The sequence below is a fragment of the Eretmochelys imbricata genome, chromosome 12, assembly GCF_965152235.1.
Source record: "Eretmochelys imbricata isolate rEreImb1 chromosome 12, rEreImb1.hap1, whole genome shotgun sequence".
NCBI lineage: Eukaryota > Metazoa > Chordata > Testudines > Cheloniidae > Eretmochelys > Eretmochelys imbricata.
In genome coordinates this window covers 7,112,420-7,125,209 of record NC_135583.1, presented here as the reverse complement: position 1 = coordinate 7,125,209, position 12,790 = coordinate 7,112,420, and the positions used below count along the sequence as shown (strand labels likewise).

Here is a 12,790-nt window from a genome sequence, read left to right as displayed (position 1 = left end):
AGCTTTTACATCAGCTTGGAAAGTCCCCTGTGCTGGGAGTGGATCCCTCCAGAGAACTGAACCCAAACAGTCTTTCCACGATGGAGTTACAAAAAGTGGTCTGACTCCCTGTGACAATTAATACCAGTTTTTATTTTTTAGCTTATAATAAAGGATCTCAATTTTTTCCTAAAGAGTGAACCATTTCTTAACAGAAAAAGACTCTCATTAGTGCTTCCCCTCCACCTGTGATCATGGAACATCCCTGTGGCAGCCACAGCAGGCAAGTACAAGGGAAAGAAATGTTAGCAGACTATTCGCATACTTCAGCTTCTTTTAATAGCATTTAACAGCTGGAAACAAAGAGAAGGAGCTATTACCATGTGACCACCCAGCTCTCTGCAGCCCCTCAGTGATCTGTGGACCACAGTTTGGAACTGTCTCAGAGTAGCAGCCGTGTTAGTCTGTATTCGCAAAAAGAAAAGGAGTAAAATAAATTTGTTAGCCTCTAAGGTGCCACAAGTCCTCCTTTTCAGTTTGGAACTGCTGACTTAAAACAAATACATGTTTACATTATGCTACAATTAATTAAGCTCACTTTAAGTTACACCCATCTAATGAGGTGAAGTTAGAATGAGTACTTAAATACATGGTATTACCATATTCTGAGATTCATAGATATTTAGGTCAGAAGGGACCATTATGATCATCTAGTCTGACCTCCTGCACAACGCAGGCCACAGAATTTTACCCACCACTCCTGCGAAAAACCTCTCACCTATGTCTGAGCTACTGAAGTCCTCAAATTGTGGTTTAAAGACTTCAAGGAGCAGAGAATCCTCCAGCAAGTGACCCGTGCCCCATGCTACAGAGGAAGGCGAAAAACCTCCAGGGCCTCTTCCAATCTGCCCTGGAGGAAAATTCCTTCCTGACCCCAAATATGGCGATCAGCTGAACCCTGAGCATATGGGCAAGATTCATCAGCCAGATACTACAGAGAATTCTTTCCTGGGTAACTCAGATCCCACCCCACACTTGCTGTTCCATTTAAAAAAGTACACTGAGAAGTCATACACTGCCTAACAATTACGCTTTTATAAAGACAAGCTTCGACAAAACCGAAGACCAATAGAATGAGGAGTTTGTTTTTAAACAAGAGAGCCCCAGATACGGCAGCACTGCACAAGTGCATGAGAACCAGGAAGTGAAGAAAAAAGTTTAAAAAGTTGCGATTGACTGAGCTGTTTTCATTGTCCAACCTGAGAGAAATGCAAAGAACAGATCTAATGGATTAAAAATCACTAAGAATAATTAATCTTTTAATATCCATACCTTAGATTTTAATCATTTTACTTCCCTTTAATATTGAAATTTTACACTATTTCAAAGCAACAACAACAGCATCTCTCTAAAAAGAGTCAAAACCTATGGACACTTACAATAGTTGGTCCTTACAGTGCGGACACAAAAAACAAGTAAAAAAAAATCAAAAGCAAGTCTGCATTACACATAGCCATCTATCCGGGAATGGATTTATACACTTCATACCATTCCAAAGTCAGCCAGTCAGTCACCTAGGTCAGTTTTGAAATGTCTTTAGAATTAATAGTATTTTCAGACAAGCATTCACCTGTGATACAAATGCCACTCAGAATAAGTGATTATCAGTACATTTAACATCAGCGTTTGTTTAACCCTAAATTCATTAGCAGAAAACTCACAGTGTTAAATTAGAAAATACCAGCTCATCTCTCTTCCTCAGCTGAAGATGAAGACAACCACAGGAGACACTGATTCACTTCTCCTGCAGTGGAGACCCACCCCTTCCTGCAAAAATAGGTGGAGCCTGGTTGCTTGCCTGGTTAGACCTCACTGGTTGTATCTGCAGCCTGGCCACAATTGCTAGAAATGACACCCACTGGTTTTCTTAGCTAGGTCTGGCACGTAGGTGTGGCCTTTGTATCTCTTAGCCTTTAAACAGGTTTCAGAGTAGCAGCCGTGTTAGTCTGTATTTGCAAAAAGACAAGGAGGACTTGTTTCCTTTTCCTAGTTAATAAATCTTTAGATAGTTTGACAGGACTGGCTTCAAGCTTTATCTTTAGTGCGAGATCTAAGGTGCAATTGACCTGGTATACATGACTGGTCCTTTGGGTCTGGGAGTAACCGGACTACTGTCTCAGAGTAGCAGCCGTGTTAATCTGCTACTCTGGAGGACTTGTGGCACCTTAGAGACTAACAAATTTATTTGAGCATAAGCTTTCGTGAGCTACAGCATCCAATGAAGTGAGCTGTAGCTCACGAAAGCTTATGCTCAAATAAATTTGTTAGTCTCTAAGGTGCCACAAGTCCTCCTTTCTTTTAGCCTTTAAAGTCTCTTTAAAGAAATGGGACATGTTAATTTATCCTTCTCCTTTGTCCACATGCTAACTAGATGTTTTTCCCTAGCAGAGATTTGCCTCCTGTATACAATGTCACTCTCTCTCTCTCTCTGTCAACTGGTATAGGGCCAGATTCTGCTTTAACTTATGCACACTGGTGTCATACAGAGTAACCCAACTGAACCCAATACAATTATTCGGTCATGTTTAGATCTGTGTAATTAAGAGCAGAATTACATCTACCACAGACCATAGTTACATCTAGAGTTATAAACCAACCCCCCTTCCCACTGTAGTCCCACTTTCTCACAAATAAATGCTATTTTTTTTGTATGGGCGGTGGTTACCAGTGTCGCACAATCTTGCTACACTTTGACAAACAACCAGGTAATGACTTTAAAACATCTGTTGTTTTTTCTTAGAAACCAAAGAATGTCTTTGTACTTCATGCACCACCCTTTTCCCCACATCCACCCACTCACATACCTATTCTCTTATCAGTTTTCTCCTTCTCAGCTGGAAAACTGATTTTTAAATGTGTTTTTTACTTCCTGCCTTTTGAATGACACTAGAATTAACTTGCTTATTTCATACCACAAACCTATCGTGCTGGGCCCTTTGTACACTAGTATAATGGAGAATCACAGCATAGCTCTGAGAGTAGGTTTGCTAGGTGCTTAACGAGCTCTTTTCATTAAAGGATTTATAAGCACTTCATGAGATTATTGAAATGCCACAAAACTGATTCAGAGGAAGATTAGACAGGGAACCTGAAGCATGCAGCTGCTTAGTGACTTGTTCAAAATCAGAAAAAGCCAAAGGCAGACCTGTGAATAGAACTCAAAGTCCTCATTCCTAGAGTCCTGCCCTAACCACTAGACCAGCAGTTTTCAAACTGAGCTCAGCCCCCGCTTTCAGTTACAATTTTTGATTGCGTCCCCCCCGCAACCCAGACCAAAAAAAGAGGTGAGTTGGGGTGGAGGTGGCACCCGCCACGCCAGGCTGAAGTCCAAGCTGCCTGGCGTCACCGCTCCCCCCAACATTCCTCCGTGACTCCTGCACTAGACCTGTGAGTTGACTGCTGTTACACAGAGCCAACAAAGGGAGCACAACACATTGTGTATCTAGGTCTTGCAAAATATCTGCTTTAAAATATGTGTTTCTTAGCAACAGAATAACTGGCTCCCTGGATGAGGGGAAAGCGGTGGACACGTTATTCCTTGACTTTAGCAAAGCTTTTGACACTGTCTCCCACAGTATTCTTGCCAGCAAGTTAAAGAAGTGTGGGCTGGATGAATGGACTATAAGGTGGATAGAAAGTTGGCTAGACTGTCAGGCTCAAAGGGTAGTGATCAATGGCTCCATGTCTAGTTGGCAGCCGGTATCAAGTGGAGTGCCCCAAGGGTCTGTTCTGGGGCCGGTTTTGTTCAATATCTTCATTAATGATCTGGAGGATGGCGTGGATTGTACCCTCAGCAAGTTTGCAGATGACACTAAACTGGGAGGAGAGGTAGATACGCTGGAAGGTAGGGATAGAATACCAAGGGCCCTAGACAAATTAGAGGATTGGGCCAAAAGAAATCTGATGAGGTTCAACACGGACAAGTGCAGAGTCCTGCACTTAGGACGGAAGAATCCCATGTACCGCTACAGACTAGGGACCGAATGGCTAGGCAGCAGTTCTGCAGAAAAGGACCTAGGGGTTACAGTGGACGAGAAGCTGGATATGAGTCAACAGTGTGCCCTTGTTGCCAAGAAGGCCAATGGCATTTTGGGATGTATAAGTAGGGGCACTGCCAGCAGATCAAGGGACGTGATCGTTCCCCTCTATTCGACATTGGTGAGGCCTCATCTGGAGTACTGTGTCCAGTTTTGGGCCCCACACTACAAGAAGGATGTGAAAAAATTGAAAAACGTCCAGTGGAGGGCAACAAAAATGATTAGGGCACTGGAACACATGACTTATGAGGAGAGGCTGAGGGAACTGGGATTGTTTAGTCTGCAGAAGAGAAGAATGAGGGGGGATTTGATAGCTGCTTTCAACTACCTGAAAGGGGGTTCCAAAGAGGATGGATCTAGACTGTTCTCAATGGTAGCGGATGACAGAACAAGGAGTAATGGTCTCAAGTTGCAGTGGGGGAGGTTTAGGTTGGATATTAGGAAAACTTTTGCACTAGGAGGATGGTGAAGCACTGGAATGCGTTACCTACGGAGGTGGTGGAATCTCCTTCCTTATTGGTTTTTAAGGTCAGCCTTGACGAAGCCCTGGCTGGGATGATTTAGTTGGGGATTGGTCCTGCCTTGAGCAGGGGGTTGGACTAGATGACCAGGTCCCTTCCAACCCTGAGATTCTATGATTCTATTCTATGATTCTGTGATTCTATAAGAGGAATTAGATCAGATATTGAGTGTGAGAGCACTTGGAACATAGCAATTTACACGTAAGTTACAATGTTGGCCTAAACACCTTGGTCGAGATCCTCAAAGGTATTTAGGCACTTAACTGCCTTTGAAATCAATGGAAGCTAGGAACCTAATACCTTTCGGGATCTGGACCCTGAAAAATGTCTCAGTTCACTCCCAGAGTTCTTCCTCCCCCATCTTGTGCAGTACCTGATCTTGCAGCTGGACAGACACAGCAAGTTCTTCATTCTGCCGTGCAGAAAGTTTCTCCTGCAGTGCCAGCAGCTCTTCCTGCAGCTGCAGCTTCTCCTCCTGCAGCTGGGCCATAGACTCCACCATCTTCTGGATCATAGGAAACTGACGTGCTCCTGACAAGCTGGAGCATTTCCCACCAAAGAATCTTCCGCCTGCAACAAGAAGAGTGTTAGCATTACATTTACAAAGCAGCAGGTAGGTGTGAATGTATGGAGGTTGGCGGACAGACGCACGCCAGGAGAGGCCAGTAAGTGTGGACTAAAAGTAGGGCCCACTAACTGACTAAAGTGGAGCAGGAGATGTGAAGACAAAAAGAAAAGGACCATAACAGCAGTGAAAACCCCAGATTCCTTCCTGAGCAGCACGGGCTAAACATGCTGTAGATGCAGAGGACCATTTCATGACTCCAGTAACCACCCGCTGCTCCAATCAATGCTCTGAGGGAAAGAACCAGCAGTGAAGCTCGGGGCAGTTCTGCCGGCCCCCAGAAGGAGCTGCAGGGATGCTCCAGATACAGAAGATGAATCATTTGATTGGAAGTTTTTCCTGAAATAAGTGCGTACACCTTTGAACAGTAATTTGTTTGAGAGTTCCATGCACACTGACAGACCCAAAACAAGGCTGTGATTCTGTAAGCACGTACGCATGTGCCTAACTACTCGTGTGAGCGGTCTCACTGAGCGTAGCAGGACTACAGAGTACCCCCAGAGTAAAGTCACACGCATGCTTAAGTGCCTGTAGGATCAGGGCTGAAGAAAGTGTCGCAGAAGGCATTTCAGACAAATCCTGACAATTCAATACCTTCAAATATTTTTTTAATTGTCTTTAAAAGATGTTCAGTTCGTCATAGATGGAAAATGGTGGCCACTGAGCCAATGGAAGCATGTGGGGAACTGTGTTCCATGCCCAGAGACGCAAGCGCACGTGTGAGAGAAACAACAGTGTGTGTCAGCAATGACACAAACGTCACATCTCCACAGTCACAACCCCCCAGGAAACTCCCTGTTGGCGTTTGGCTGGTGGAAAGTACACTGTGAGCACACAAGCATGTGATGTTCATAAATACCCCACTGCTTCTGAGCCCCGGGCTGAGGAGTTCATCACCTGCTGACTTCCACATTCCTGGCTCCACGAGCAAGAAAGAAAACACACAGACAGAGCCCGTGATTTCATTTAACACGTAAAAAAAAAATGCTTTGGGGCAAACTGAGGAAAATAACCCAATACACCCTTCACAATGGACAATAGTTCTACCAAGAAGGGGGGCTGAGCCAAGGGGACTACAAGGCATTTCACTCTTGGCTGTGGCCAGCAAGTGAAGGAGAGCACCAGCCACAATCCAAAGCATGATACAAAAGGCTATCTAGTGAAGAGAATAATACTGAGAGGTAGTAAAGCAATCTCCTTCCTCCATGCCACATGCTGTAATCTCCTAACAGTGCTCCATGGTCACATCTCACTCATTTTCCCCACTCAGCTCCTATTTGTAACAATCTGGCCCTACAAAACAGTAAGGGCAGGTCTGGTCTGCAGCTCCTATCGACATGTCTAAGTACTTACATTGCCCTCATAATGGTAATATCTAAGCACCTCAGAGTCGTCGGTGGATCTTATCCTCACAACACCACTATGAGGCAGAGAAGTACTATCCCCCTTTTTAACTTTACAGATAGATTCAATAACTTGCCCAAAGTCACATACGACATCTGTGGCTGAGCCAGGACTCAAACACATCTCTCATAAAGTCCTTGTCCAGTGACCTACCCACTAGTCCACCCTGCCTTTGCAAGGCCCTTATTTCTACCCTACTCTCAAGTCCCTCAGGTAATGTCAGGCTTTACTATTCATATTTTTTAATTCAGAAGAACAAAAAAAAATTGCACGAACTCCTACATTCAGATGCCTTGATCGAAAACCAGTGGCAGGTGAGGGAGGGTCTGACAGTGGCTGCAATTCACAGTGGACAAACAACCTGGAAAAGTGAGGAGTTGTGGGAGGAAAGTGCCCTGCTATTTTCTCACTGCGCTGCCTTCATGGTAAGAGAACTGATGCCATAAGAGACTCAGCAGTGAGGAAACAAAAGGCACCTCACAGCTCCTCAGGCTTTGTTGTTTTAACTTAAATTAATTATGAAGGGAGCATTATTTTTTGGAAGCAGGTTGTGGGTGGCTTTATATGGTTTATATTATATTTGGGCTTGTATTTTTGATTGGAGAAAGGCTGCAGATATCCCCTATTATATAGACATATATGTTCATCGAGACCTAGCTATGCATACATTGTAGCTCTTGTAACTAACCCTTAAAGTACTTGCTAATTCCCAGGTGAAAGTAAAGGGACTGGCTAGTTCCCAGGATTTGGGGTGACACTACAAGGAGGCGCTATGGTGGTGAGGAGGGAGAATCTGTGGCCATAAGAAAGAGAGATTGGGTCAGGATTCCAGCCTGCCATGAGCCTAATACTACCCTGCCCTGCCTCTCACCTGGTTTAAATAAGCCCTACTGGAAATGACACAGTTCTGTGGCTTTAAGGGCAAATAATGGGGCTAGTAATTGTCTGGCTAACTGCAAGCAGCCGAAGTTGCTTGCTTTATGAAAAGCGTATTTATCAGAAGAAGCTGCTTTGGCTGCAAAACTAAATTTTGTTCCCCGTAAGCATTTGGTAGCTCGGTCTCTTTTTAAGACACGTTTGGACCACATGGAAGTGTTTAATATACCAGCTGTGGGCCTTTGACGTGTTCGTCCCTGTCTAGAGAAGTTATGAGATAATGGTGTGAGCAAAGGGCTGAAAAGCAGGTATTGAGTTCTAATCCTAGCTCCGTCACTGATTTGGTGTGTGACCATGGCCAGTTCGAAGACATAACAAGATCCAATGGCTGAATTCAAACTAGAAATAAGATGCATGCCAAGGGTTGTGGTGGATTCTCCATCACTGGAAATTGTTTAATCTAGATTGGACGTTTTTCTAAAAGGTATATTCTAGTTCAAACGGGAACTAATTTGGGAAAGTGCTATGGATACAGGCGGTCAGAGCGGATGATCAGCCTGATTCCTTTTGGCCTTGTAGTCTATGAATAGGGCCAATATTTTCACAAGTGACCACTGATTCTGGGTGGCATTTTGCCTTAATTTTTGGATGCTTGAGACACCTTGAGAGTGACTCAAGTTGGGGGTCCAAAAGCAATGTGCACTTTTGTTGGCTTTTAACCTCTCTTAGTACCTGAGTTTCTCTGTATGTAAAAGAGGGATAATATCTACCAGATGGGATAACATCTACCAGATGTTAAGAAAAGAACCTGTAAAGTGATATATAAACGCAAAGTGTTGTTCCTTTTGGAGCATTCTCACCTCAAAAGTGTTATCCTAGGTTTAAAGGCGATGTCAGGGCACGTATGAAGCCACTGTGTATCTGTGTGTATTATCCATTTTAATCCTGTGCTGGGACACTGAATCCTTCTGCTAGGGAATATAAACCATTCCATTTAAAACCATGGCAATTGTACCCAACTTAATTCAAACAAAGCGTGGCATTTTTCTATGCTTTGAACATGTTCCCCTTTGGTACAGGGTATATCATCTGTTCCAACATGTTATTCTCCAGAAACCATTCTTGGGAAACCGGAGGCTTGGAAAGGCAGGTCTGCCAATGGAGCAGGCTGGCCTACATTATATAACTTACCACACGGACTTACTGGTTGGGAAGCTAATTACACAGCAGTATTCTATGTATGCCAGAGTTCAAAGCTAGGCAGACACTTCATACTGTGAGTTACACACACACAGCTAGCTCTGCAACACAGACTTCCATGCTTGTTCTGAAAAACTTTTAAAGTGGACATCAGTGACTTCCACAAAGGCTGCAGTAAGATGTGTACAGTACCCAAGTATTCACAAAACATGTTGATTATGTACAGGGCAGATCAGACCATAGGATTTATATGGGGCATTTAACACTGAAATTGTTTAGAAGGTGCTGAGGTAGCCAGCCGTTGATGTGCAAAGCGTACAAATGAAATCTCCTGTTATTTCAACACTTTCTGGCTTTTCAGCTTTTTATAGCTCGGGCCCTACCAAATTCACAGCCACGAAAAACGCATCACGGACCGTGAAATCTGGTCTCCCTCTGCAAAATCTGGTCTTTTGTGTGCTTTTACCCTATACCATACAGATTTCACGGGGGAGACCAGTGTTTCTCAAATTGGGGATCCTGACCCAAAGGGAGTTGCGGGGGAGGGGGCGGTCACAAGGTTATTTTAGGGGGGGGTCGCAGTATTGCCACCCTTACTTCTGTGCTGCCTTCACAGCTGGGAGGCTGGAGAAGGGCGGCTGTTGGCCGGGCGCCCAGCTCGGAAGGCAGCGCCCCGCCAGCAGCAGGGCAGAAGTCAGGATGGCAACACCAGACCAGGCCATCCTGACTTCTATGCTGCTCCTGGCGGGGGCTCTGCCTTCCGAGCTGGGCTCCCGGCCAGCAGCTGCCGCTCTCCAGCTGCCCAGCTCAGAAGGCAGCGCCCCCACCAGCAGCAGGGCAGAAGTAAGGGTAGCCGTACTGCAAACCCCTCCTCCCCCCCTACAACTCCTTTTTGGGTCAGGACCCCTACAGTCACAACACCGTGAAATTTCAGATTCAAATAGCTGAAATCATGAAATTTTACGATTTTTAAAATCCTATGACTGTGAAATTGACCAAAATGGACGTGAATTTGGTAGGGCCCTATTTATAGCTGACTGTGTGGTGTCTTGAGCCTCTCTATTTGGCATCTTGCCAACCATTTGCCAGAGAATGGGGAGCGTATAAAGCAGGAAAGCCTGCTTCACCTACGAGCAAAGCCAGTAAAAAGATCAAGGAGCATTAGCAGATGGAGGGATCAGCAAAGTTCAGAGGAGCCTTTTGCCTCGGGTGGGCCCAGCTAGAAGAGCAGCTAAAGGCTTAGCGAAGCGGCAGGGGGAGCAGGGGCAGCACAGGAGGAAATAACTCAGCAGCAGCAGGGGGGTTCAGAGAAGGGGGTACCACGGACTTGTGAAGATAAATTCTAGGTCTAACTCACTGTATACTTACTCCAGCTACGTCATTTTCACACGCTAGTTCCCCTGCCTGAGAAGAAAGTTGCAGTTCATGCGTCTGCCTACTCTTTGCATCACTGTTTGTCTCTTGGAACCTGACATCTCCAGCTGGCAGGCCTTCCCCCTTTCTTAAGCTCCTTCCTGTTTCTGTCACTGAGACGCCTCTTCTGTGTAACATGCTTGGTGCTCTCACGCACACGCTCTGTCCTGAGGCCCGCTCAGGGCGGAGAGAGACGTCTCCCACAGATAACCCAGTAAGTTCTAAACCAGAGTACAGCAGGGAGTGGCTCACTCTGGTGTGTCTGGACAAGCCCAGGTAATGAGTTTCTGATGGAGAAAATAAATAATAGGAATCAAAATCCAACTTGCAGCACAGTTTCTGCGTAGCTTCTTCCTCACCAGGGACACGAGGCCTGAATCTGCACAATAGGAATAACCCCCAGAAGTCAATGGAGTTAAACTGGCGTGAGTGGATAAGAATCAGACCTGCCATTTCTTTCAGAAAGGTGAATACGCTTCCATGCACCTTTAGTGAAAAGCTCTTCCTTCACCTCCTTTTCCCTGCCAACAGACTCCAAGCCTGAGGAGACACTTACATTCGCTGGACTCTTGTACGACCGATGTTGCCTCTGGAAGGATGGGAAGCGGGACAAAAGGAGCAATAAGGACTCCATTTCTGCCAAATCCACATTGTCCACTTTGGAAGTTAACCAGGGAGAGGGATAAAAAAGCTCCGAATAACCATCAAGAGTAGACCAGCCTCTTGAACACATTACAGTGGACACTGTCCTCAGCACTTGCAGGACAGCAAAGACGAGGTCCCACATTTGAGCTGTCAGTTTAACTGCGTAAGATTCAGAAGAGCATCTGGGCAAGAAGCAGCTTTCAAAGCAAGAAGTATAATCTTCTGAAATGCCATTTATCTCCCCTAGTGGGAAGGGGGCTGAAGACAAAACCAGAACATTTAAACGAGACCCAAGAGCACAGGGACACATGCCGGCACTACTAGGCAAAACAGACACAGAACAGGATAAAAACTCAGGCCGAGGGGATGCAAGAGAGCAGGGATGAAGAGGAAAGGAGGCGGCAATGCACTCGGAGGGAATAGGTGGTTATAACTGTGCTGTGATAACATTTCCTTAAAAGACAAGAAATAAACAAGATCATTCTGCTTCAGATCAAAGGTTAGATTCATCTGTCAGTGACCAAGCTCAGCTCATTTTTGTTACCTGCCTGCAAACATCTGGTTTGCATTTGATCCCTCTTGAGTCAAACTGATTCCCTAATGAGTAATCAGTTTCTATTTATATAAAAGAATCATTGCATTAGCTGTGAGCTGAGGAAATTCACTTACCCCCTAGCTCATTTCACTAGGAAGCAGTTTCTTTCTGATTGTGTTGCCTTAAGACAGAGATAGGCGTAAGAATTAATGGCCATCAATTTTCATGCCTCCCCCTTTACCTGTTTTCTCAAAGTTCATGCTGCAGGCTTCCTGGCCCTGTGCTCCAGCGTCCCAGTTGTGAGCAGACCCCGGCCTCTTCTCTATGCCCAGCTTCTGGGTCCTACACTGAGTCTGTGGCTGATGATGCGTCTCTTCGTTCTTCACCTGACTCTTGTCCTTGCACAACTTGTCCTGCAAGGCCTGCATTCAAAACACAACCATTTTCCCTTTAAAGGGCATTGTAACTCAAGAGGGCACAAACCATCCCTAGACTTCTCATCACAGACTGAGTGAGATTTTGACTGAGTGAGATTTTGAAAGGTCACCCTGTGCCCCAGGGTATTGAAATCATTACAGGTACCTCAATATCACACAGTATTTCAAGATATATTTCTGCTGTCTTCACATCTTCTTTGCTTCCCTGCACCACTCTGATCTGGTCAACTCCCCACCTGCTAAAACCAAACTCCTTCCATTGTCGTTCCAACCTAATCAAACTCCAGCCTGTGCCATCCCACTAAAGCCATCGGTGCCCTCTTCCCCAGTGACCTCTTATGTTTTCCCACACTTTCCCTCCAGCTTTCAGCTCTCATCAACCTCAGGTTTCCAAAAGGTCAGTCACAAGGCAAAAGACAAGAAGCAGCATACACATGGTCTCAAATACAAACTACAGACTGGAAATCAGCATCTCTCATCGCGGGCATTTTTCAAAGTTCTGAAAACTATTTTGGAGAGAAAGGAACAAGGAGAAGACAGGCAAGGGACAGAAAATTAGATGGCAATGTAAGAAAAAAGTGACACTAATTACAGTGACTGAGGCGGATCCATTCATCACATAGCAGGTGATTTCCTGATTGCAATCAGGCGAGCCAAGCCAAGGTTGATGGGGAAAAGGAGGAGGGGGAAAAAAATCCATTTCAGCAGCAAAGAAACCAGACAGAGTGAATCAGAAACCAGTGACAGAAAAGATGCATTAAGTCCTTTAGTCCATGTATCCCCAGACATGGTTCCGTGCAGGGATTATTCCTCTCACTACATTTGCTGGTGTTTTGTCCAGTCTAGTTTCAGATCACCCAAGCAACGAGGCTTCCACCACGTTCCTCAGGAGACGTTACCAGAGCTTTACAGATTTCAGTGTCAGGAAGTTTTCATTGACATTCAATCTCGATTTTCCTTTCCTTAATTTCATCCCATTCCTCCTAGTTACACCCCCATCCTTGAACCACCTTAAACAAGTCCTCACTCTCCTTAATATTTGAATCCTATTGGTAGAT

General features: G+C 45.1%; 1 protein-coding gene across 3 annotated transcripts in view; it reads right to left on the bottom strand.

Moving 5' to 3' along the window:
- The window catches only part of KIFC3 (kinesin family member C3), a 46,572-nt gene that overhangs the window by 26,621 nt on the left and 7,161 nt on the right, over positions 1 to 12,790 (bottom strand). For all 3 annotated transcript variants that reach the window (XM_077830916.1, XM_077830915.1, XM_077830914.1), the window contains exons 3-4: positions 11,537 to 11,717; positions 4,971 to 5,167 (exon numbers count right to left, since the gene is read on the bottom strand). In XM_077830916.1, coding sequence (XP_077687042.1) covers positions 4,971 to 5,167; positions 11,537 to 11,717 — 378 coding nt within the window. The remainder of the gene's footprint in view (positions 1 to 4,970; positions 5,168 to 11,536; positions 11,718 to 12,790) is intronic.